This window comes from Lissotriton helveticus, chromosome 7, assembly GCF_964261635.1.
Source record: "Lissotriton helveticus chromosome 7, aLisHel1.1, whole genome shotgun sequence".
Taxonomy (NCBI): Eukaryota; Metazoa; Chordata; class Amphibia; order Caudata; family Salamandridae; genus Lissotriton; species Lissotriton helveticus.
This window is the reverse complement of record NC_136068.1, coordinates 112,805,531-112,831,207: the sequence shown is the minus strand read 5'-3', so window position 1 is coordinate 112,831,207 and position 25,677 is coordinate 112,805,531. Positions and strand designations below refer to the sequence as shown.

Sequence of the window (25,677 nt, the reverse complement as noted above, 5' to 3'; positions counted from 1 at the left end):
GGATCTGTGGTCAGGCACCAATCCACCGAGTCCTAAAACCTGCCACCATGCAACGACCATTGATGGAAATTAAACTGAATTACAGGAGACGGCTGTGGGAGAATAGTGGGGTAGAGACAGATATGAGCATGATGTTTCAAACACCACAATACGGATGCTTCTAGTGACCCGCAGGTCTGCCTGTTGGAAACAGTATCTGGCTGAAACCCATGAGCCCAGGGGAATCCTTGGCTTATCTGCAGTGCAGGGGGAATCCTGAGCATTCCCCAGGTTCAGGGCTGTCAAGGTACAGTGTTAGTTCCACAGATTACATTTCTCTCTGCCCTCCATCTAAAGGAGAACCCTGTCACTTGTACTGCACTTATTTGTGATGTTTTTTTGTTTTGTGGGTTTTTGTGTATCACACGGGAGGTAATCATAGGCATTACTTCCAAGGTCTTAAATCCCCTCAGGGATTCCCCCACCCTTTTACTCATACGTGGAGAATGATTGGTCACCCCAGAGTCCCCACTGGGTCCTACATCTATCTGTGAACTTGGGGGTCTTTCCAACATCTTTCCATCCTACCAGCTGAATTAAAAATCAGGTAATTATTACTTCCACCCAGTTCTTATATCACAGATGTTTGACAGACCACTGGCTGTGGATTAGACGATGGTACTGCCATGGGATTGCCACTGACACATCCGCCACCTTGTAAAGGGTAGCTGGGTGGAGGGTGGTGGTACTTTATGGAGGGAGTCAAACGTCACTGTATGCAAATGTTGAAAATGGCAAATTTTCCACTACAGATTTTCTAAAGTCTTAAGCTGTTTTTGTACCCCACACAGATACCCGAATGCTTGTATATATTTGATTGTTTTTAAAAATTGTAATATTATTCAAAATATTGTTTTTCCTGCCACTGATACCCCAAGAAGTCCCTCTACCCTCCTAGCACCTCTTAAACACCTTCACACTGTGCGTGTTGTATCATGTTCTATATCACCTACAAGATTATTGTTGGGAAATCTCAGGCTCACACGACCCACTCGTTCCTACCAAGCTACACCCCTGATACACCTACTTGCCTCTACAAAGCACCTTGTATTAACAAGCCATATTAGTCTGAATCTCCAGGTCGAGAGAAAGTCACAATGTGACAAATCCACAACAAAACATTGCCAAATTAGAGCTTTAATTCCCTTTGTAATAACCTCTTTCAAGTTAAACTACTACAGTGTGGTTATCAGTGTTGGTCCGGCGATATAACGCCTGTCCTAGACAGACCTCGACATACTCCCACAGATGTTGTGAAACACCTCTAAAACCCCTTAAACAATTGTGCGCCGTCCCCCCAACACACACTTGCTTATCTCGCACTTCAGCACACTCACTCACCTCATCACACACTCACACACATTACACACTCTCACTTCACCCACTTCACCAACTGCTACCTTACCCTTTTCCCTCCTGAGGCGGAAGCCGGGAGGTCTTCTCTCCATTCTTGGGCTTTTTTAAAACGAGTGTGTTTTTTTCGTGTTTGCAAACTGTATTTTAATTACTGTGCAGCCTAAGATCGCGCTTGTGTTATAAGCGCCCAGCTGCCTGCCTTTGACTTCCCAGCGCTTGTAAGCGCTTCGCCTGCTCCCTCACCCTTGTTTGGGGTTTTAGACCGCCCTCGGCTGAGTGTTGACGCCGAGGGCAGGGATCGCATTTCGGCCGCCATCTTGGGGGTAGGACTCTCCGCCCTCGCGCTCTAGCAGCGCTATATAAAGCTCCCCTTTCCCTCCGCGCAGCGGACGTGGTCAGCGGACGCGCCGGACCTGCGCCTGAGTCGCGCCAGAGTCCTGCCCGTCTGCGCCCGTCAGCGTCCCGGAGGCGTTGGGCGTGGCAGGTACCTCTGGCCACTATGCTTTCATACTCTGCTCAAGAGCTCTATTCGTTGTGCAACTGGAATACGTCGTGTCACTTAGTTTATCCTGGCCGATATAGGGGTAAACATAAGTGCCCTGCCTGCTATTGGCACCCTGTTCGCTCCCTCCCTTCCCCTATCCCTGTTAAGGAGTGTAGCATAAAACACCTTTGTTTACTCCTTAATACGAGGTCGTTGCACCGACACACTCAAGAGATTTTTGATCTCCTCTCGACGACCAGTCCCACCTGTTTGATGCTCACTGAGACATGGCTTAATGATTCCTCCCACCCGGATATTGTGGCAGCCATTCCCTCTGACTATACCATCCATCGACAGGACAGGGACAAGGGCAGGGGAGGAGGAGTTGCCTTGGTTGTGAAAAAATCTCTTCCGTGCACGGTCACGCATACTCACAACATTGCAGGGGCTGACTCTCTAGCTTTTACCATCTCCCTAACGCCGCAACAAGCGCTGAAGGGTATGATTGTTTATAGACCTCCGGGTCCAGTGGGATCCTTTCTTGATGATCTCCAGCAGGCCATGTCGGTCCTTGTCCTTAGATCGGAACGGTGCCTACTGGCGGGAGACTTCAATTTCCATATGGACGACCACAATGACCAGGACGCCATAAAATTGCTGGATATCGCCTCTACCCTAGGTCTCTCCCCCTATCTCTCTGGTCCGACTCACGACAAAGGTCACACACTTGATCAGGTCTTTTCCACCACACCGATCATGGCTGTAACACTTCTGCCAGTCATTTGGTCTGATCATTATCTTGCCCATTTTGAAATACCATCCACCGAGGCTTCTCCGGCCAGGGCCACGAGGCAGCAGGGCAGCAGCTATAGGGCACTCCATCGGGTGACCCCAGATATGCTAATGCATGCTTGGGTTGATCACCCTGTGCCCTGTATGGGCGACCTGGAGAAAGATCTGGAGAGCCTGCAATCCTGGCTTCTTGCCAGATTAAATGAGCTCGCTCCCTTACAGCCACCCAGGTCCGCTGCCCCACGGGTCTCTGCCCCCTGGTTCACGGAGGAATTAGCCCACGCCCGTAGGCAATGCAAAGTTGCTGAGCGGGCTTGGAGAGCCCAGTATGAGCCTGAGGCTAAACAACGTTATAGAATCATGATGAAGTCATACCATGATCTAGTTCTTCAGGGCAAGAAATGTTATTACGCCAAGAGGATTGAAGGCGCAGCTAGCTCCTGTAAGGAGATTTTTTCAATCGTGCGTGAATTCACCAGCCCCCGGTCAATCTCTACTCAGGATGCCCCGGTGGAGACCTGGGCTTATACTATTGCCAACTTCTTCACCACCAAAATCAAGCAAATTCAGGACTCTTTTTCGTCGAGATCTCCAGATGACTTGTCTGCGGTGCCGACTGAGACAGTCTCTGTATCTCCCCCAGGCCTAGCTTTGCTAGACTTCCCTTCCCTTCCGGTTGCTACTTCCTTAGCCTTGATGAGGAACCTTAAATCGGGCTCACCGTTAGATCCGTGCCCAGCAAAATTCCTAGCGAAAATGGCAGACGTCATCAACCCCATAGCTAATCCTATTCTTAATTTATCCCTGAGTCAGGGATGCCTGCCCCAGGCCTGGAAGCAAGCCATGGTCATCCCCCTGATCAAGAAGCCCAATCTTGACCCAGAGGCGCCTTCCAATTATAGGCCAATCTCGCTCCTTCCAGCACTGACTAAGATCCTGGAGAAGCACGTGCACTGCGTGCTCTCCAACTTCCTGGAGTCTAATGAATTACTTCATGAATCCCAATCGGGCTTTCGCTCCAACCTAAGCACCGAGACGGCGCTCCTGGAAGTCTCGGAGATCGTTAAGGAGGTGCTGGACACGGGAGGCAGGGTGATGTTAGTCATGTTAGACCTGTCGGCGGCGTTTGACACCGTCCCCCATGAGGATCTCCTCACTAGACTTCATGACATCGGACTAGGGGGGACGGTGCTCAACTGGTTCTGTTCCTTTCTGGCCAACCGCCGGCAGACGGTCTGGGTCCCACCTGGGTCCGCCGAGATGCCGCCATTGGGAGTCGGAGTGCCTCAGGGCTCTGTATTGAGCCCTACTCTATTTAACATCTTTATGACCCCTCTGGCGACATTGGCGGAGTCCTACGGGGCCCGGATCGTCTCTTATGCTGACGACACCCAGCTCCTTTTCACCTGTTGTAAGAGCGAAGAGTTCGATGGAGAAAGGATCCGTGAGTGCCTTGGGGCTGTTTTTAGCTGGTTTTCACACAACAGCCTTAAGTGCAACTCGGACAAATCCGAAATACTATTCTTCGGATGCCCATCGGAACCAGATTGGCAGGGATGGTGGCCTGTTGACATGTTCCCTCCCGCTCAGTCCTCTAAGTGGGCTAAGAACCTGGGAGTTAAAATTGACAACGAGCTTTCGCTCAAATCCCAGGTTTCTACTCTTACGGGAACATGCTTTGGGATCCTTAAAATGCTACGCAAGTTCTTTCCCCTTCTCTCGGTGGAACATCGGAGGATCACTGTTCAGGCACTCATAGGGTCCAGATTGGACTATGCAAATGTCCTATATCTGGGTCTGCCTGAATACCTCCTCCAGCGCTTGCACGTCACCCAGAACGCTGCTGCGCGTGCAATTTTTGGCCTACACCGTCGCACCAGTGCCTCTAATCTCCTTGTATCCCTTCACTGGCTTCCGGTGCGGAAGAGGATACTGTTCAAGGCCATGACGCTTGCCCATAAGGCCTTGCATGGCAATGGTGCCAAATATCTTCAGAGGAGGCTGGACTTCTATCGACCTGCTCGATCCCTCAGGTCAGAAGTCTTGGCTCTTGCTCGGGTGCCACGCGTCAAAAGGGCTCGGCTAGGCGGCCGGTCCTTCAGATTCCTTGCCCCTCAGCTATGGAATACTCTACCGGTGTCCTTGCGAAACACCGCAAACCTGCTTGCCTTCAGGAAAGACTTAAAAACTTGGCTATTCGCTGGATAATCTGTCCCATCTTCTAGGCCCCTGCTCTTTTACTTTTACTGTTATGTTTTTTCAGCTCTTTTTCTTTGGTCAGGAGCTCAAAGCGCCGGGACACTCCTTTGGAGTAGCCGTTGCGCTATAAAAGTTCCATTTTAACATAACATAACATAACATTCACACCTCATTTCCACTTCTTAAAAGACTACAGTCACTCCCTCCTTAAGACCTTATCCTACTCTCGCACTAACGCTAGCACACTACCTTTCACCTCAATGAATTCTCATCCTAACTCACACCTGCTCTCACACTTATATGCTGTCATCAAAGCATGCATTGCTCACAGTGATCTCATTACAAGTCAGTAGATTGTGGTTCACAAGGTTGTATGACGGAACCCCGCATGCATTTACCCCTCATGCCTTTAAAACGCAGTTATTACCCCAACATAAGACCTAACCATACGTTACTTTACCACGCAAGTTGTTACAACGACTTGCCTTAGGGGGAAGCTGGACTCTGGAATAGTGTAAAATACTATTCCAGCTCCAGTCTACACAACAATAGGGAAGTTGTTGGACTTAAAATTCAACACCACTCCAACAACGAGCCCCCTAATACAGGTAGTTGTAACGACTTGCTGGGTAAAGGAACACGTGGTAATGTCATAGATCGGGGTAGTGACTACATTGTAAAGGCAGGTCGTTGTTATAACTGTGGGGTAAAGGATGCTTCCTGCTTCACAAACATCCTGTTCATAGGGTAGTGAGCGTAGTTGGAAGTAAAGGCTGGGTGCCTTCTAGCCACCTGCTCATGCTTCACGATTCTAGTATTTGGTTAGTGAAACAAGATGTTTTACATCAGGAACTGTCCAACTCCTCATTGAAATGCATTGAGCAAAATGTGTTTTTTTGGTGGGACACAAGGAAGCAAATGTTTTTCAGCATAAATATATGACCAAACCTACTGGCTTTGCCTACTATTATTTTGCTTTTTCTAGGCTTTCCTGTTCTGCCCTTGTAAGTTGAGGTCCTTGATGCCAGGTGGACCTTTGGTTATAGCCAATGCATGGCTTTTGTCAAGCTGCGGAATCCTCTATATTGAACTAGTTGTTCCACCACAAGAGCGGGGCAAGTAAGAAAGATGAGCATAAAGTTGACTAACTTGGTATCTATCCCTCCTCCAACTGCAGACATCATGGTGCTCATCGCCTCCGTTGCAGTGCTGGCTGCTGGATCGCAGGGCAATGTCTTTGCCACCTCTGCCCTCCGAAGTTTGCGCTTCCTTCAGATTTTGCGCATGATCCGCATGGACCGACGAGGTGGTACCTGGAAGCTTCTGGGCTCTGTGGTCTATGCCCACAGCAAGGTATGTGCAACATTTGATAAGAAGAAGAAACGAAACGTTAAGTTTTTGGCATAGCTGGTGCGGTCAACACTATACTTTGAAACATGCGTAGGTACTCCCATCCGCCTTTGTGAAGCACAAAAAGTCCTCATAATTTTTCTCAAATTTTATCCTTTCTACATAAAAATGAAATGTCTGATTAATTAGTGTGTGGGAGTGTGTTTTATTGTGACCATCACTAATGTTATGAAAATTAGCACAAACAAATTCATATAGGTTGCAGAGTGCTACACAAATTTCGCTTTTGTTTGAAGATTCTAGCATTTGCATCATTTTGCATGCAAGCTTAATGGGATTTTCTTTTCCAACAGGTGTTGAGTCGTTTGGAAAGAAAAGCTAAGCAAGAAATGCACTTGCATACAAAAAATGCTTGTGATTTGCTTGTGCACTTATTTTCACCACTCTCACGAGGAGAAAAGCACACCCATTGCCCATGCAATCTAAAACATGCATGAGAAAAACCATGCTTAGATATAGGCAGAAGACAATCGGTAAACTCCATGAGATATGAAAAAGTCAATAATTGGGACACAAGTACAACTTCGCTTAGAAAGTAAAATTTTGGTTCGACCCCAATACGTTTCTCAACTTATATATTTCTTATAGAAAATAAAATAAAAAATAGTCTATAAAATAAAAAATACAAATTCTAACAATTACTGACAAACCACAGGTTTAACTTTTTTTTTTTCAAAAAGTTGGTTAGATTTCTCTGATAAAGACCTCCTTGCACACATTAGAACTAGTGCTTTTTAAACTCATTAGATTTCTCATCATTCTACATGTGAAGAATTAGGTCATTCTCCCACAAATGTCCCCTGTACCTACGTGGTGGAACCCCACTGTGTACTAGCCTACAATCACATCCAACTCGTTATGTGCTACTGTTGTTGCCCCACGTCCTATTAAACTGCACACTCCTCTGCAGATTCTGTGCTCAATAGGGATAGGGTGACCAAATTTAGAAAACTAAAAAACGGGTGTACCTTCCTGCACAAAAATAATCATCCCCGTAACGCTGGCACCCTTGCACCATGGCGCAAAGGAGCCTGTGTTGGTTCATGGCAGCTCACTGTGCGCCAGCGCAGGGGAAAAGGAAAGGAATTTGGCGTACCTGATAGATACGGCGCATTAATGCTCATTCCATTTGCCGTAGGGCAGCGCAGCAGAAAGGCCTGCGACACTGTCCTATGGCAAAATCTTGTAAATATCGCCCTTTGTCTTGAATACTGTTCAGTGTGTGCCCGTGAGCTTGCTTCGAAGCAAACAGTCTTGCATGTGATACAGATCATCGAGAAACTGCAAGAATTTTCAGAATTCCTTTTGCTACAACAAGGAGGGCTCAGGGGGGCACCATCCTTTCACCCATTGGGAGGAAGGTATTCCACCCTCCAATAGGTCTCCAGGCCCAGACACAACTGACTTGTTGGTAATTGAAGGATGGCCCACTTTTAGAGCATTATGCAGCATTTGCGCTGATTGGGTTCTCAACTACTGCCCAGTCCACACATGCAGCCTTCCATTTTCAATGTGGTTTCTATTATGAGTGTTGCAATAATTGCAGGGTGGTAATACTGCACCCAGTGTTACCAAAGCAGGAGGTATATGTTATAGCATTACATAGGGATTCAGGTTTAAGCTGCAACAGGCCCCTACCTCTCACTAGGCGAAGACAGTAATACCATCAACACCTCATCAGGGATAGTAAGTGATGTATAAATACCATTTACAATGGCAATTACAATATAAACTAACATGCAGCTTTCTTTAACATAAATATTGACACTGCATGGGCCCCAAGCTATACAATGTGTACCTCCTCCAAGAGCATCCTTGAATTTACCAATCACTTTACGTGTATGTCATCAGAAATTGATGGCTGCAACAGACAGTATGTACTCAAGGAGAGGACTGAGATAATGAAGCACCCTAGCAAGAATCGTTGCTTCTTCATTGCACCAACCTTTATGTTTCTTCTAAAGATTGTGAACACAGGAGTGCTTGTTCATAATTCATGCTGCATTGTGTTTATTTTCATAAAGTGAACCATTTATGGTATGATATATGTTCAGTAATGCTTTCAGGTTCAGTCCACATCCCTCCTCCTTCCCCTCAGAGGTTTTGGTCATTGAGGGGGGTACACTTATTCTACACCCATCCAACACCAGGACCAAAGCTCTTCAAAAGGCATTTATTGTCACCCCTTTTCCTTTCTACTCCCTGACTCAGTCACTCCTTATCATGCCTTCACAAGTGAGGCAGCTGCACAGGAAACCTTGTTACAAGTGCATATCTTAATGGCTCATATCTGCATCAATGACAGGCTTTGGAGAATTGACAGACCTCATGTATTGTGTTTGCCATTTGTTAGTTCCCAGCTGCCTCCGTGTGTCTGCCAGACAATGCTACTTTCAGGTATGCCATGGGTGGTATCAACATAATATGGTGACCATTTATACCATGGCGAGTCTGGCTGGGGCATGACGGCAATGGCCTCACCATCTTAGCGGCAAACCTCCAGCCATATATTTTTTTTCCCCAGAATTTTATATAGCGCGAACTTGACCCGAATCGGGTATCAGAGCGCTTTCCATAGTACCAGTTACGTTACATGAGGACCCACATTCATTGTTTGTAAGGCACGGGGAGATTACGTGATTTGCCCAGAATCACAGGATGTTCAGCTTCATTACCGAGACTCGAACTCAGTTCCCCAGATTCGAGGTCGAGAAGCCCTAGCCGTTAGGTCAAGTCCTCTCCCATTTAATATGCTTGTTGGGAATAGTGCTGTGATGGTAGAGAATCCATTCACAGCACTGCACGTTCATTGAGTGGGTGCCATGTTTAACTAGCCTGCATGGGAAACCTTTTTTATTGAGAAAATACATTTTCAAAGAGTAAGATTGTTTGCTCAAAACAAAAAACAAAGGAACCCAGTGAGGCAGGAGTTTTATCTCTGAGTGCAAGGGGTCCATTATGCATATTACTTGCCTGTGACCAACATGGCTGGGATATTGAGTTATGGTCTCTCCGACCTCAATAGGATGAGATGACCATCATTGTGACCTGGCTGTCCCTTGGCAGGTAGGCAGCCTGGTGTGAGGCTTAAACTGACAGAGCCAGTAGACGCTTCGCTGGGGTAAACACATCGCTTCACCCAACTCTAAGTAAAGCAAAGGGACTGTAAGTTTGAACGAGCAGGCCACCACCAATTTACAGCGTTGCTCCGCCGCTGGAAAACTCTAAATGGATCTCTAAGCCTAGTTGAAAAACAAAAATGAGATAGCTCCTCTTGAAGGTCTGCTCATGATTTTATAAAAACAGATACATGAGCTGCAGAGGTTGCAGAGATTGAGACCAGAAATGCAAAGCTGTTCCTCTGTGCCTTTAGAGAGTAAGTGGAGCTTATTGACACACATGCATTGTTTATTTAATGCTTGTTTTTGAGTGTGTAGAGTATGAGCATTAATGGTTTGGGTAGTATTTATTGTTTTGTCTCTCATGACCGCTTATTCTCTTGCAGGAGCTGATCACCGCCTGGTACATTGGCTTTCTGTGCCTTATCCTGGCTTCTTTCCTGGTATACCTTGCTGAGAAGGGAGAGAACGATCACTTCGACACCTATGCAGATGCCCTTTGGTGGGGCCTGGTGAGTGTGCTTCCATGCTAGAGCTGCCAATCATGAACTTCACTGGAACTCTCTCTGCCACAGCTTCTATTAGAGCTCACCTCTACATTCTAAAACACTTCCCTCAGTGGATTACCATTTGTCTGAAGGTCCTGTTGTCATACATTTGTTTCTAGACGTGTGAGAACACTCACCATAATAGTCTCCCATAACACTATCTTCCATGGCACTCTAGAACCCCCTACTTAAAGGAAGGTTATGGCCTAAGGAAGAAAACACTTTGATTAGTTCTCAAACAGAAATAGTGGTGCATGGTGGAATTGAAGAGTTGGGACCTCAATGGTTCAGAGATAAGAGGAGATATTTTTTAAATGGGGACTTATAAAATAAAATTGTCGTAACGAAAAATCCCGAGTTAGATGGTTTGAGAATGTCTATATTTGCATATTGTGTTTTATGTTTTTATGCCTGTACATATCTTAATAGTTACTGTTTTACACTGCTTGTTATCTGTACCTTTTATGGCACATGATGCCGAAATAAAGATGATGAAGAAGGTTCAGAGATATGTATGTGACACTGAGTTACTTGAGGAAAAAAGCTAAAAGTTCCAGGGTGGTACAGTTGAATGATGGCTGTCTCGATCTATATCCTTAATACATTCTCTCCATTTATGTTCCTAAACTGTTTCCTCAGTCCCTGTACAGCATACTCTTTAATGACCTGGTAAATGGGCCTCTAGATCACAATTCCCAATCCCCTGAAAGAACATACTATTTTTTAGTAATTAGAACATCCTCATCAATGCTCCTTCCTTTGGACTCTCTTGCTAATTTCTTCATGGAAGATAACATCCGTAGAGACACACCACTCAGGTACACAAGGACACAATAAAAATCTTTATTTTCATAGAAGTAAGTGGGTAAAACATCAGGAGCCACGCAACACTGCTACAGAAACCTGTCTCCATCAACGCCTTCACCCAACCTTCATTCTTATTGTACCCTCTCCAGTTCTATAATCCGACATAAACAGGGAAGCGCACAATACAAATTCCACACACCTTCCCCTTTTTAAAGCAAACTTAGAATGTACAACAACAAAAATAAACAGTATTAACTAAAATGTACAACCAAAATTACTATGTACATTACAATGGCATTTTCATATCTTTAAAATATTTTAATATTGACATTTTTAGATTCTATACAATGTCATCTTTAAATCTTGAAGGCATTTTGTGCCATTGACAACTCTTACTTAAGACTTGGACTGTAGCCTTAGAAATGCTGCTCAAATCACATCTATTATCAAACCTGTGATCAACATAGTCAGATGTTTTTAAACTAGACTCACTGCCAGAAACACCTTTTGCATAAACATCCAAGAACATATTGCTGCAGTCATCTTTTTTTATCCAATGTAGCCACTCTGCTTTCTCCACTTTGCTCAGCCTGTTTTCACACATAATCATTACATTTTGAAACTCTGCCAAGATTCCACACTGTACCCTCACAGCATTACTTAGACATTCAATGACTCGTACAGGATATGACCACCTTGATGTGTGCTTGCCAGAATCAGAAGGACATTTGAATCTAAACTAATCACCTACACTTTTGCTAAATCTCCCCTTTCTTTGATCCATTTTTCCATCTTGCCTTTGTACACATCAATACCTTTTCTAATATTCTCATAGTCAATCTCAAAGTAATTTCCGGATTTGTTTTATACCCACCCCAGCACCAACTTAGAAACAGCTTTTCGTCCTCTTAACTCCAAATGAAATTTTAATGAGCATGCATTTGTTGTAGTTCTATAGGTAAGTACATTTGTCTGTAGTGCTTTTTACAATTGAGAAAGTAAATTTGCATGTAACATTTTTTTACAATTGAGAGCCCCCCCCCCCCCCTTAGTAGCCATCTAAATGGATTCTTTTATCATTCTATTGGATCTTTCAACTCGACCATTTGCTTCGGGATGAAACACTGATATTCTTTTATGCAAAATATCACGCTTGAAAAGAAATGCTCAATATTTTTACCTATACACTGGGGGCCATTATCTGACACTACAACTTTTCAAATACCTTTTCTGCAAAATAGTTCTTCCAAAAATCCCTCAATTGCATCTGACATGACATTGCTAACCATCCTAACCTCTGACCATTGAGAAAAATAATCAACCACCACAATTCCATAACACTCCTGCCTAGCTATAAGTGAAAACGGACCAATAATGTCAATTCCTGATTTCTGCCAGGGACCTATAGGCAACTCAACAGGTATGGATTCTGACACAATTGCCTCAGTTGACTTATCCTTGCAAGAACAGTACGCACACAATCTCACCCAATTATCTACCATCAAATTGATGCAAGGCCACCAATGATGTTCTTGCAAATGCCTCCTTGTGCAAGAAATTTGTAAATGTCCTTCATATGTACATTGGATGAACTTAGATATTAATCTAAAAGAAGGAGCCACTTTGTTTGCATTGAGAACCAAACCATTCTCAACCCTTAACTCATCTAAAGTGTTATGAAACTCCTAAGTTCTCCCACAACATCCTGCTCATCAGGCCATCCCTCAAGCTCATATCTTTGCACCTCAAGTAAAGTTTTGTCTACACTGGTTTTATGAAACATTTTTTCCAAAATAATGGGACAACTAACACAATTTGTTTTCAAAATTACTAATATCAGTAAACGTGTAAAAGTCCTCACACTCAGCATCATCTTGCACATTATCCACCTCCTCAACAACAGGTAACATTGACATGCAATCTGCACGCCCATTCTTCTTACCAAATACATACTTCATTCTGTATTGAAAAGGCTGTAATTTGGAAGCTAATCTTGCCAGCCTTGCAGTCATGGACCTTCCACCTTTAGGCAAGAGCATATTAATCAATGGCTTATGATTTCAGCTCCCTGTTTTCCCTTTTTAGTGATATTTACAGATAAATGCAGCCGGATAACCATTTTTTCTCCTGTCTGTATTTATTTTTAAATGTGGATAAAAATGGAAAATGGTTCTTTTTTGACTGATGCTGAATGCTGTCATTCATGACTTACTGATCAAATGCTGTGAGGATTGACAGGTACGGCCGGTTCACAAAAGATAGCAATTTTGGTAAAGAAGCTTAAACAGCAGTAAAGCCTAAACAGCAGTAGATATCCACAACCTTGTTACTAAAAAATTTATGTTATCATATACGTGACTTGATTTATCATCTGTGGGTGTTTATACCATTGAAACCTATCAGGCATTCAAGCACGATTGCATAATATTTGGTTACATAAATATGGAAATACACTAGTTTCAACTTCATTGTTACACAAAGCTCAAAATAAATATTGATAAATACAGTTAAAATTAGCAAAAAATAAATATGGATAAAGACAGATGGAAATGTCAAACAAATAAATACCATAAAACCAGGATCCCTACATATGATCCATTCTTAAGGTAAACTTGATATTTGATATTTATTGACACTTGTACAGCGCGGCTATCGCTCCGGAAGGAGCATCTTGGCGCTAAGCGATCAGAGAACCAGCGTGGCGAGGAGTGGATCAGATGGCTGCAAGAACTGCTGAGTCGGGCTGGAGGAAAATCCAGGTCTTCAAGAGTTTCCTGAACTGGCTTTCTGTGGGAACGTGCCTAAGGTTAAAGGGGAGACCGTTCCATACCTTTGACGCCAGGAATGAAAAAGTTTTACCACCTTTTGTTTTTAGTTTTATTCTAGGTATTACAATCAAATTAGCTTCCGATGACCTCAAGCAGCGCGATGGAATGTAGCGCTGAAAGCGCTTGGCTAGATAGAGAGGGCCGGTGTTCCTAGTGGCTTTGAAGACCGTGATAAGGAGTTTAAAAAGGACTCTCTTGTGAAGGGGAAGCCAGTGCAGCGTGTTGAGGGCTGCAGAGGCCGAGAACCTTTTTGGAAGTTTGAGAACTAGTCTGGCTGCTGCATGTTGGACACTTTGTAATTTCTTTAAAGAAGACTTCTTTATTCCTGCCAGGAGGCCGTTGCAATAGTCCAGCCGGGAAAGGATTAGGGCCACCGCAACTGTTATCCTGGCAGAGATAGGGAGGAAGTCAAAGAATTTCTTCAGATGTAGGATGAGGTTGAAGCAGCACCCAGCTGTGATGCGCACATGGTCATCAAAACTCAAGGAGGAGTCAAATTGGACACCTAAGTTGCGGGCCGAGGAGACCGCACAAGGCGGTGCTTCAGAGTTTTGAGGCCACCAGTCCTTTGGTGAGAAAAGGATGTCTTTGCCTAGTGGTATTATTTCAGTTTTTGCGCTGTTGCACTTAAGATGGTTAAGATTAAGCCAGGAAAAAACTTGGGAGAGGCAATTCTGAAATCTAAGGGCTGTGTCGGGGTATTTTTTATCAATAGTGACAACGAGCTGGGTGTCGTCAGCGTATGAAGTGACGAGGATGTCGTGGGATTCAATCAATGTTAGGAGGGGGGCCATATATAGATTAAAGAAGAGGGGGCTAAGTATGGACCCCTGGGGTACACCGGATGTAACAGGTCTTTCGCCGGAGAGAAAAGGGCCAAGTGAGACTGTTTGTGTTCTATTGGATAAGAATGATGTAATCCATATTAAAGCATTACCTGACACTCCAATCTCGCGCATTCTATTAATGAGGATAGCGTGCGAGATGGTGTCGAATGCTGCGGTTAAGTCGAGTAGGATGAGTACGGCATGTCTTCCGTCATCCTGCAGGAACTTAATGGTGTCTGATAGCTCAATCAGTGCAGTTTCTGTTGAGTGGCCAGGGCGGAAACCAGATTGCTGTGGATGCAGAATGTGATTGTTTTCCACGAAGGCTTTTAATTCCTCGTGGACCAGCCGCTCGTGATTTTGCCTAGTACTGGAAGTAGAGAAATGGGGCGCATATTAGATAGATCTGTAGGGGATTTGTTTTGTTTTTTCAAAAGGGGCTTGACTATGGCCTTCTTCCATTCATCGGGGACAATGCCAGAGCTGAGGGAGTCATTAATAATGGCATTGATGGAGGGGTTGACGGCCTCGATGAGGTGGTGAAGAATAATCGGAGGGCAGGAGTACGTAGGTGCTCCTGATTTGCAAGTCATGATGGCCTTCTGTGTTTGTAGCAGGGACACTGCAGTAAAATTGTCAAGTGAAGGTATTGTAGTGCCGGCATCTTGCGTATGAATTAAGGGAGGGGGAAAGTCTTTATGAATGGTATTTATTTTGTCAATAAAGAAATCAGCTATTTGATCGCAGAGTGCTTGAGATGGGGGAATTTCCGTTGTCAGGGCCTTGGGGTGGGTGAAGGACTTGACTATATTAAAAATGGTCTGTTGTTTTTGATTAGCTTCCTCTATAGCTGAAGTAAAAAACTCCTTTTTGGCTTTTTTTTTATATTGGAGAGGTATTGTTTCCTCTGTGAGATGTAGAGGGATCTAGAAGTATCATCATAGGTTTTCCTCCACTCTCTTTCAAGGACCCTGCATTTAAGGTGGCATTCGGCGAGGGCCTGGGTATACCAGGGGGCATTGGGTTTTCTCACACGGCGAACTGATTTCAGGATGGTTGGGTTGGAGAAGGATGTAACCATTGTGTCAATCCAGGAGTGGAGATTTTTAGAATCTTGAGATACATCTCCGACAATAGTGGGAAGGGGGGCAAGGGGCCGGGGATTTAACATAATACGTTACGCGACTTTCTTCCAATTGGTCGGGAAGGGTGCGGAAGTGCGCATAGTGTTGGGTTGCGCTAAGGGTTTTGTTTTGATGGAAAAAGGGATAAAACAGTGGTCCGTCCATATTTGTGGGAGCGGGGGCAAGACAGCTAGGGCAGCCGAGTTAGTACAGATGCCGTCTAGCGTGTGGCCGGCCCGGTGCGTTGGGGGGGAAACCAGTTGGGAGAGGCCAAAAATGCCCAGGGAGTGTTTAAAATTCAGCGTGTGGGGGTCTGAAAGGGATTCCAAATGGAGATTGAAGTCACCAAGAAGGGTGAAGGTGGGGTAGTGGGTCAAGAGTGTGGCAAGGGTCTCGTCCAGGGAATCCAGAAACGAAGTGGCGTTCCCAGGGGGGCGATAGACGAGTCCTCCTGAAAAAGAAGTGGATGGGTTGATTTGAATGACAAATCCTATACCCTCACAGTGCTTGATAAAAGTCAGATCAAATGCATGGCACGAAAAGGATGACTTAACGATAATGGCTATCCCCCCACCCCTACCGGAGGGTCTGTCACGCCTAAGGATGGAAAAATCAGGGGGGAGGGCGGTTGCTAAATCGGGATTGGATGCGTCGTTTAGCCACGTTTCGGTAATGAAGATGGCGTCGAGGCCACGCGACAGTATAAGATCGTGAATGTCCTGCGCGTGGCATGTTAGGGATCTGGCATTGATCAGGCCGCAGTTGAAAGTGACAGTTTTATGTGGAGGGGGAGGGGATGGGGGAGAGATTGTGTCAGGAGGTCCTAGAGATGGCCATTTACAGAGGCGGCAAGAAAAAGGGCCCCACAGATGATCAGTTAAGAGATGCCCCTTACAACTATGGCTGGGTCTAGTCAAGCGTATTAGGAGCAGGGCGTCAGAATCATACCTGATGGCTGGAGGGTTTTGGACAGCATAGCCCGCGCCAGGCGCGATCCTGGCGCGGACGGGCGCAGACGGGCTTGGCTTAGGCGCGGCTTCGGCGCGCATCCGGCGCCCCCGCTGCGCCAGCCCGCTGCGCCATCTGGCTGCTTTGCACATTTATAGGGAGGTAAGAGGGCGGGAAGGACGGCCCGACTTGAGCGCTGTCCCCACCTGCCTCACACAAGATGGCGCCCACCGCCGCCGGGAAAGGCTGAGAAGCGGCTGGGCACGAGCAAAAAAGATGTTTAGAGGTGTCAGAGTGCCCAATAATACAATTCCCCTTAAACTGATATCCCCCACAGTCAAAAATAAGGCGGTTATAAAATTATTACAAACGCTCCAGAAACGCTATTAAAATACACAGATCGGGTATGACATTGGTTAAAATTGCTCTGCAGCTCGCAGCCCCAGTTCCCCATACCAGGGAGAGCTTCTAAAGGCGCCTACCTACCTACCTAAACTTCATACCCCATACAAGCATTCTATAATGTTCAGCTCCCCAGACATGTGCCAATAATTCTCTTTCAGTGACAGAATAATGACTCCAGAACCATATGACAGAATCTATTCCATTTTCCTTTCTACCTGCATAAGAACAGCACCGATACCTCAATTACTAACATCCACCCATTTGCATACTCTTTAACTACCTCAAATGGTTTATGACATGGAGCATCTACAAATTATTTCTTTAAAAATTGAAATGCTTTAATTTGCAAAGGTCTCCAAGTATGGATCTAAGAGAGTTCACTTTAGTGGCATACTTTTGAATACATTTAGAGTAAAACTCCGTTAAATGTAGAAAAGTCGCAAGCTTCTCCTTGAACCCAAGATCAGGAGCCTTTACAACAGCAGACGCATGATAGCTTTTAGGTTTAATACGCACATCAGAAATAATATGATCCAGGTATTCAACTTCATTTTTGCGGAATTTAAATTTAGATAAAAGATAAATATTGATACTTTAAAAGTCAAACTTTTGTCTGGAAAAGATCTTAAGACATTCTTAAGATTCTCATCATGATCATGATATCTTTGCCAAAAACCAAACTATCACTTGAAATGCAAATGCTCCTGTGACATCTTCTAGTGTGCCTTTCATCAGTCTTTGAAAGACAGAAGCTGCACTAGCTAACTCAAAAGGCATTCTACAATAGCAAAATGTCCCTTATGGAGTAATAAACGTGGTGAGGTATTTGGACTCATCGCTCTGTGCAACCATATGATATGTGGTGGTTAGATCAGGAGTAGAAAAACTAGATGCCCCGCCAATGTAGATAACATCTCATGTAAATTGTGTATTGTATGAGAATACTGATTCTGCAAATATAGTGCCAAGAAAAATCTGAATTTCATTGAGGAGATGGAGGCTAGCATTATGCACTAAACCTTTTAATGCTTCTCCACACAGCACTGTTAAAGAACATTACATCATAAACATAAACAATCAAGAATAAAACTTTCACAACATATAAATGGTCCTTTCACAGAATCATCCTTCTCTTTAATTGTGAACCTTGCTCCTTCTCTCTGGCTGAACATGCTCTTAAAACATCAACCTCGTACATTCTTACAGAATCAGACATGTGCCATCCAAAAACTTATTGAGTGTTTTCTGAAAAAACTAAGAAATGTTGTTAGAGAGTCAATTCAAGAATATGTTATGGTGGAACAAATAAGACAACCTCTATAGATTACTCATTGCACTATATTTGGAGAATCGCTATTTCATTACAAGATCAGAGGCTATTACTTTGCATGTTGTTAGCCCTCTAATACCACACCTGAAGTATTCAATTGGTTGACAATAATGCTTAGCTAAGATAGAAGCATTCAACCAATGAGCTGCTCTCATAATATCATCCAGTCTTCCACCTTTCCAAAAGGCTTAACTAGCCATTGCACCTCTCGTCGAATGAGCATGACATTTCTGTAAATCGACACCAGCTCGCTGCATGGTACATTTCACACATCTCAAAATAGTAGCTGTAGTCAGTGCTTTAAATGGTTTCACAAAGGAAATCATTATTTGGCTTACTCCGTCAGGGTGAAACTCATTCATTGAAGACTCATATTCTCTTGTACAACCCACTACACATAGGGGGATATGTACAAGGAAGTGGAGGAGAGAGGCATTAGCCTTCCTGGCTTAACGTCTCTCTCCTCCACTTCTGAAAAGCAAGGCTGCACCATATTTACAAGAAGGTGGTGCACCCTTGCTTTTCCCCCTTCGATGTTGCTAAGTTTAGCAATTTACCGTCTACGCAGGCACCCTTGCACCATAGTGTAAGGGTGTCTGCGTGCAGGGGAGGATCGCTTATGTGTAGGAAGGTGTCCCTTTCTGCACATAAAGAATCCTAAAATACCATTCTGTCACTTTCATGTGTGCTGCTTCATGCAGCACACATGAAAGTGACATAATGGATTTTTTTTTAAAGATTCTATATGTGCAGGAAGGGACACCTTCCTGTACATAAACACACCATGGCATTTTGCTTTTTCCATGTGTGCTGCACAAGGCAGCACACATAAAAAAAGCAAAAACAAGGAGAAATAAAGCATTTCGTATTTACATAGTCTTAATTTTGGCACTGCCTCCTATGTACGCTACCCTTGTACATAGGGGGCAGCATCAAAAACAATGGGTGTTGCGGTGGAATGCCCACCGTAACACCCACTGCCCACCCCTTTCACGATAACCATAGCGTGAAACGGCAGGCCTTATGTACAAGGCAGGGTTAAGCCATGTTAAGTGGCTTAACGTTGCCTTATACATAAGGTGCAGCCCCTATCGCCACCACAACGTCTGTAAACGTGACTATGTGGTGCCAATAGGGGTTGTACATATGCCCCATAGTTTCTTACACAGATCAAATCTTGGGTAGTGTCTGACATAGTTTTGGTTTTCTTTGTAATATCAAATCTTACTCTAAAGGGGTCATAAACCCTGTTACTCACGTCCAATGCCTTGACATCAGAAATGCGATGACTAGAAATTAGGCACAACAAGGAGGCTAGATATATAGTTAGTCTTTTAAAATCTAAATATCTATTTCCCAGCCATAAAGAAAACAAAATCAGAACCAAATTTGCGTCCCACAAGACATCATATCTTGGTCTTGGAGGTTTCTGTAATCTGATGCCCTTGAGAACCCATCAATCCAAAACATTTTTACCTACACACCATTAATATGACTATGACCAATCGAGTCTGCTGGTCTGTAGCAGTTTATTGTTCTATAACTAAGGTCTTTATCAAACAGTTCTATCAGGAAGTTATCTACCTCCACTTTAGGAGTATCTACGGTATTCAAGTTCCTTTCCACACACGAAGGTACCCAAAATGTCCTAATTTCCTTATATCTATGCCGGGTTCCTGGAGCCCCAGATTCCTCGAGTAGTTCTTCAACTTTTCCCAAAAGGCCTGACATGTCTGAAGATCTCCTGATACATTCCAAGCAAGAAGTTTCAAAGTCCCTGTCTTAACTAGAGGATGTTCTTATCCAGCTATGACTCTCAACAAACCCTGCAAAGCAGGGAGATGAATCCCTATATCGGGCATCCAACTGTAATACTTCTTCAGGTAAAATGTCAGTTTGCTCGCAAAAAGGTCTTTCTCCAGAGGGCCCCAACACTGATCTAGTTTCATGAAACACTCTTGGTTCAATTTCTAATCACTGTACTCTCTTAAGTATCTTGAATTCTATTCTGCAGTCACATTCACCGTTCCAGGCAAATACTCTGCCCTCAAACTGATTTTGTGTTATAAAAAGAAGAACCAGAGCTCTTTGGCTAAATCTGATAGACGAAGGAACCTTGTGCCTCCTAAGTGATTTATATAGGCCACTGCGGAAACATTGTCCCTTTCAAACAGTACTGCTCTGCCTTGTAAATAATGTCTGAAACTCATGTGAGCATAAAGGCCTGCTGTCAACTCCAAAAAATGTACGGTATGTAATCTCTCTCTGTGTGTTTGACCGCAGTCCACCCCAGTCTCCTGTACACCCAAGCATGCAGCCCAGCCAGTTAGACTGGCATCCGACTCCAAAATGAAGTCCGGAAAGAATTCAAAAATTGCTTGCCCATTCCAGTCATCTAAATCCACTAACCACCAAATCGATTCTGTCTTCGCCTCTTGATCTAGGTCTATTTTGTCTTCATACCATAAGCCTGCTTCAAGGGCTCTTGCCTTTACTCTTTGTAATGTACGATAGTGTAATGGACCAGGAAATACCACCTGCTTGAAGAGGAGCAAAACCACATTGACAGTATCTATCGTGTAGCCTAAAAACTCCAGAGTATGTGAAGGGGTCAGAACAGACTGCTCCTTGTTCACAATAAAACCTAGAATCTCCAGTAGGGTTTTGACTAAATCCAAATTTTCAGGACTTGAGGCTGACTTTGGGATCTAATTAAAATGTCATCTAGGTAAATGATCACAATAACACCCCTCTCTCTCAGGTAGGAAACCACTGCCCTCATCCCCTTGGTGAAGCACCATGGTGCTGAGGTTCTGCAAAATGGAAGGGAACAAAAGTGGTAACGTTGATTTTACCAGGTGAACCAAAGGTACAGCTAAATGTTCTTTGCCATGGGTATTGTAAAGTAAGCATCCTTCAGATCCAAATTCACCAACCAGTCATTCTTCCGCAACATGTTTCTCAGAAGATGGATCTCTTCCATCTTGAAATGTCTGCACACCAGAAATCTGTTCAAATCCCTTAAGTTTATAATGGGTCTTTACTCTTTCTCACTTCTATATTATCCCCTTCTATCAACCTAGACTTCATCTCTTTGTCAACTACCCTCTGTTGGTCTGAATTCCAAATCAACCCCCATGGAGGGGTGTATTGAAGGGGAGTTTCTATGTAATGTATTTTGAAACCTTGGACAGTTTCTAAAACCCATGGGTCTTGAGTAATAGTCTCCTATATGTGGGTAAAATACTTTACATGACCACCTACTCTTCCCAGGGAAGAAGAAGAAGAAATCTCTGTACTCACCCTGGTATCCAGAGGCCCATGGCCTTGGGGCTGCCTCTGCTTTACTCGCTGATAACAAACTCTTTGGGGGTAGATGGAAGGGGTTGTACTGGCTTGATAGCCTCTATCACAGCCTCTCTGAGGAAAGTTACTGATATGGGACCTCTGTGAGCCACAAGAATCAAAAAGTTCCCTTCTGCTGGCCCTGCGAAGCTTCCACTGAAGAGCCTACACATATTGTTGTGAGCCTTGTCCAGGGCTGTGAAGCTAGCCACATTTCAATCCTAGCTTTTGACCATGTCTTCTCCACATAACAGGCCCTTCGGATTCTCAATGGCTTATTTGCCAGATAAATCCCCTAATTTGGGGTTATGTTCATCAAGACCTCCTTGCGTCTTTTGGCATTGAAGCCCAACATAGCCCTTTGTCTCTAATCTCTCAGAAAGTCTAGGTCGAAAGGAAGACCCATAGAGACCTATTACGATGTATGTCGAAGTTACCTCCATCCAACACCGTGGTGGAAACGGGGCCGACAGACCTCCGGTAGGCGGTCCCGACTGCCTAATTATGATGGAATCGCAAATGGTGCAGTCGCATTCTCCCATTTCTCTATGAGAGCTGGTGTTATAGCTGTAAGCTGGCCATAATACAAGCTCCCATAGAGAAATGGGAGATTGTGTTAATCCCTGCACCCTGCGGAAGGCGCCTCAAGGTGCCTGCCATAAGGTGCAGGTATTAAGAGGGGGGCCTCGGTCCCCAACCACAGTCCACAAAGGAAAAGGGGACCCCAAACATGCTTTCTGACAAGGTTTCCATGTCATAAAGGCTGGCATGGAAACCATACCAGAGACTTGCATTGTTATCTGGACGGTGTAAACTGCTGTCCATATAGTATACAGGCCGGTTCTGACTGGCCGACGGGCTCCTTGAGCCCGTCGGAAGCCAGCTGGCCAGAATGCCTGGACGGTTTCAGTTCCAGCTGGCTGTATCGTAATCATCTGGTCGGAATTGAAACCGATTATGTTGGTCGTAATCGACCCCCTATTGTATCCCTCTTCAGTCTTATCAATAATTCTTGCCAATTAGCCAACTGCATCCAGGAGCTGGTGCTGGCACTGTTTGAGGGATCTTTCTAGTCCTTTCCTGGGATCCTGCCCATCTTGAATAGAAGGGTGATTCATTCAGGATCTAGATTTTGGGTGATGCAGACTTTATCGTGGACGACTGCTCTATAGCATTCAGCTTTAAGCACATTCCTCACTTCCTTCTCAATTAGATTCCTGATCCACCTCTTAATAAAATTACCCATGTGTTCTAAGGGCCACCATTCCACACTTCTCGGGTGTTTAGTATTGTTGGATGAGAACATTTCTTCCCTCAGGGAGTTCCTAACACTATCCTTGGAATTGAAATGAATAACATCCTCAACAAAGAGCTCATCAATCCCTTCACCGTCTTTTTGGAGGTCAAGGACATATTCATCATATGTTTCCTCTTCAAATCTCTTATATTTATCCTCTGTAAATTCAGTATTTGAGTATCCATCTCTTTTGTTCCACTCAGGGCACACATCTCTTGCATAGCACATAGAGCACCTCTCCTCTTAGGTAATATGCAGCATAGGGCACCGCTCACTTTTGAGGTGCTAAGACTCCCCACTCTCCTTAAGAGTATGTGCCCTTTCTCAGATTTGTTGACTTGTCACTGGGGCCCTTATTCACAAAGGTAAACTTGCACTTTTCACTAAATTTACTACTTTTATGTATGAATATGTCTCTTTACAACGTGTGCTTTTACAACACAGTTGTTACAACGACCAAGTTGTTACAACACAGTACCATTACAATGCAAGTTGTTACAATAATTTGCTCTAGATGGCGCGCTGGATTTAGGAATAGTATAATTTTGTATTCCAACTCCAGTGTGTGCAACAGAAGGGAAGGTGTTGGAATAGTAAATGATACTATTCCTTAGTTTAGAGCGCCATCTAGAGCAAGTCTTTGTAACAACTTGCCTTGTAATAGTATTGCGTTGTAACAATGCGGTCATTGTGATGACCGCGTTGTAAAGTTATTGCGGTGTAATGACCAAGTTGTAAAGGTTGTTTCCCTTTAGATATTTACAGACAACGTGCAGAGTTTAACGACTCTGCATTCCCTACCTCGGTTGTGGAGTCTCCAGGTGCATAGAACTACACACATGTGTATAAGGAGTGCAGCAGACTCGAAAAACTGCACGTATTTTGTGAATACCAAAAAGTAGTAAACTTACGGAAAAGTGTACGTTTACCTTTGTTAATAGCACTTTGTATTTGGACGCTGGGGTTCAGAACTCAGTATGGCACACAAACAAACCTTTTGAACATGGGGAAGATCTCTTGACATCAAAGTATAGTAGCCGCACAGTTGTATTAATTCTGTTGGGCTTGTCTACAGCATTTGACATTGTTGAGCATATATTAAATCTTAACTGCTTATCCAGGATATCTGGAATCAAAACCCTCTCATGGTCCAAATCCCCACACAAGGTTAACCTTTCATTGTTTCACCTCCCTGGATGCCACATATCTGTGGAAGACAGAGCTCCATCTGAAGAGTAGTGCTTGAGTTACACAAAGCACCTGCCTGAGCTCTACCTCTTTTCACCTAGAAAATGAGCCAGTTGCCCCCTGCCCCCATTCTCATCTCTACAGTAGACACCACTGGGATTGACTAAGGCCTGAAGTAATGGGATATACCGTAGATGTGGTGGGATGTAAACTAAAGGGATGTCTACAGCGGCGGCTCTAGGCTCATGGCGGCCCTGGGCAGGGAGCGTAGGTAGGGGGCCCGGGAAGAGGGGGTCCGGGCGGGGCGGAGGCTTGGGGGTCAGGTGTTTGGAAGTGGAACAGAGCCAGAGGCTGCCAAATCCCTGCCAGGGGCCGCCACACAAATATTTATCCATCCTCAGAGGATTATTATATTAAGGATATATATTGGCGTGGCGGCCCCTGGGGTTTGGCGGCCCTGTGCAGGTGCACAGCTTGCACATGCCTAAGGCTGCCCCTGACAGGAAGAATCCAGTAAAGAGCACTTGTACCACAACTGCTGAGACAGCAGAGAAAGGCCATGGGGCTCCAGTATACCGCTAGGAAGGCTAAATATGTTCTTGACAAAATCCTGTTTTGTGATACCAACACCATATTTTTTGCTAGGTAATTCTTTTGTGGTCACATGTACTGACACAAGTCAGATGCAGCATCAGTATGCATTATGATTTCATAAGTGCTTTTATTTTGTCTATCTCCAGATCACACTCACCACCATCGGCTACGGAGACAAGTATCCGCGGACCTGGAACGGGCGGCTTCTGGCGGCCACCTTCACCCTTATAGGAGTGTCCTTCTTCGCTCTACCAGCGGTAAGCCCATCTGTCTATTTTACTTTACAAATATTTTCTGGGCTGAGGCAGAGCCACTCAAAGAGGCCATGGGTGGAGTGGAGGCAGCCAGTCTGATGACATTAAGGGGTGGTCATATCTGGCAGAGCACAACAGGAGGTGAAACCCAACCTCTTCTGGGTGACTGATCAGGCTGAGAAGAGTATTATTGTTTCACAGTGCACAGATGTTTTTTTGGCTTAGTGGTCAAACAATGATGATTGCGATGCACTGCCCATCACTGTAATCTTCTTACTACTGGGAGGCCATATGCCATGCAGCAAGGTGACCTTTAAGTGATGGGATTTCATATTATCAGGTACAGAAATATTGACCTACACATATATAGAACCCAGAATATCGACCTCCAAAATATTGTCAATGTAAGTACGCATAGGAAGGTGTAGCTTACCTATTCTAACTCGATGATGCCTCATGGGTGATTGGCGGGAGTGGGCAAAAAAGAAAAATAATAGGGGACGCTCGTAACAGGGGCGGGTGGATTAAAGCACACGAGGGCCATATTATCAAGAAAGGGCGATACATTATCGCCGCTTTAATCTGTAGGAAACTGCCGCTAAAGCGGCGATAATGGGCTTGATAATATGCCCTTGTGAATTCCCATAGAAGACCAGGTTAACACCAGAACCTGGGCTTCTATGGGAATTCACAAGGCCATATTATCAAGCCCATTATCGCCGCTTTAGCGGCAGTTTCCTGCCGATAAAAGCGGAGATAATGTATCGCCCTTTCTTGATAATA

The 25,677-nt window shown here is 44.5% G+C and overlaps 1 protein-coding gene across 1 annotated transcript in view; it reads left to right on the top strand.

Moving 5' to 3' along the window:
- The window catches only part of KCNQ2 (potassium voltage-gated channel subfamily Q member 2), a 359,037-nt gene that overhangs the window by 181,418 nt on the left and 151,942 nt on the right, over positions 1-25,677 (top strand). The window contains exons 4-6 of the mRNA XM_078650429.1: positions 6,048-6,223; positions 9,786-9,911; positions 24,787-24,897. Of these exons, the coding sequence (XP_078506555.1) occupies positions 6,048-6,223; positions 9,786-9,911; positions 24,787-24,897 (413 nt within the window). The remainder of the gene's footprint in view (positions 1-6,047; positions 6,224-9,785; positions 9,912-24,786; positions 24,898-25,677) is intronic.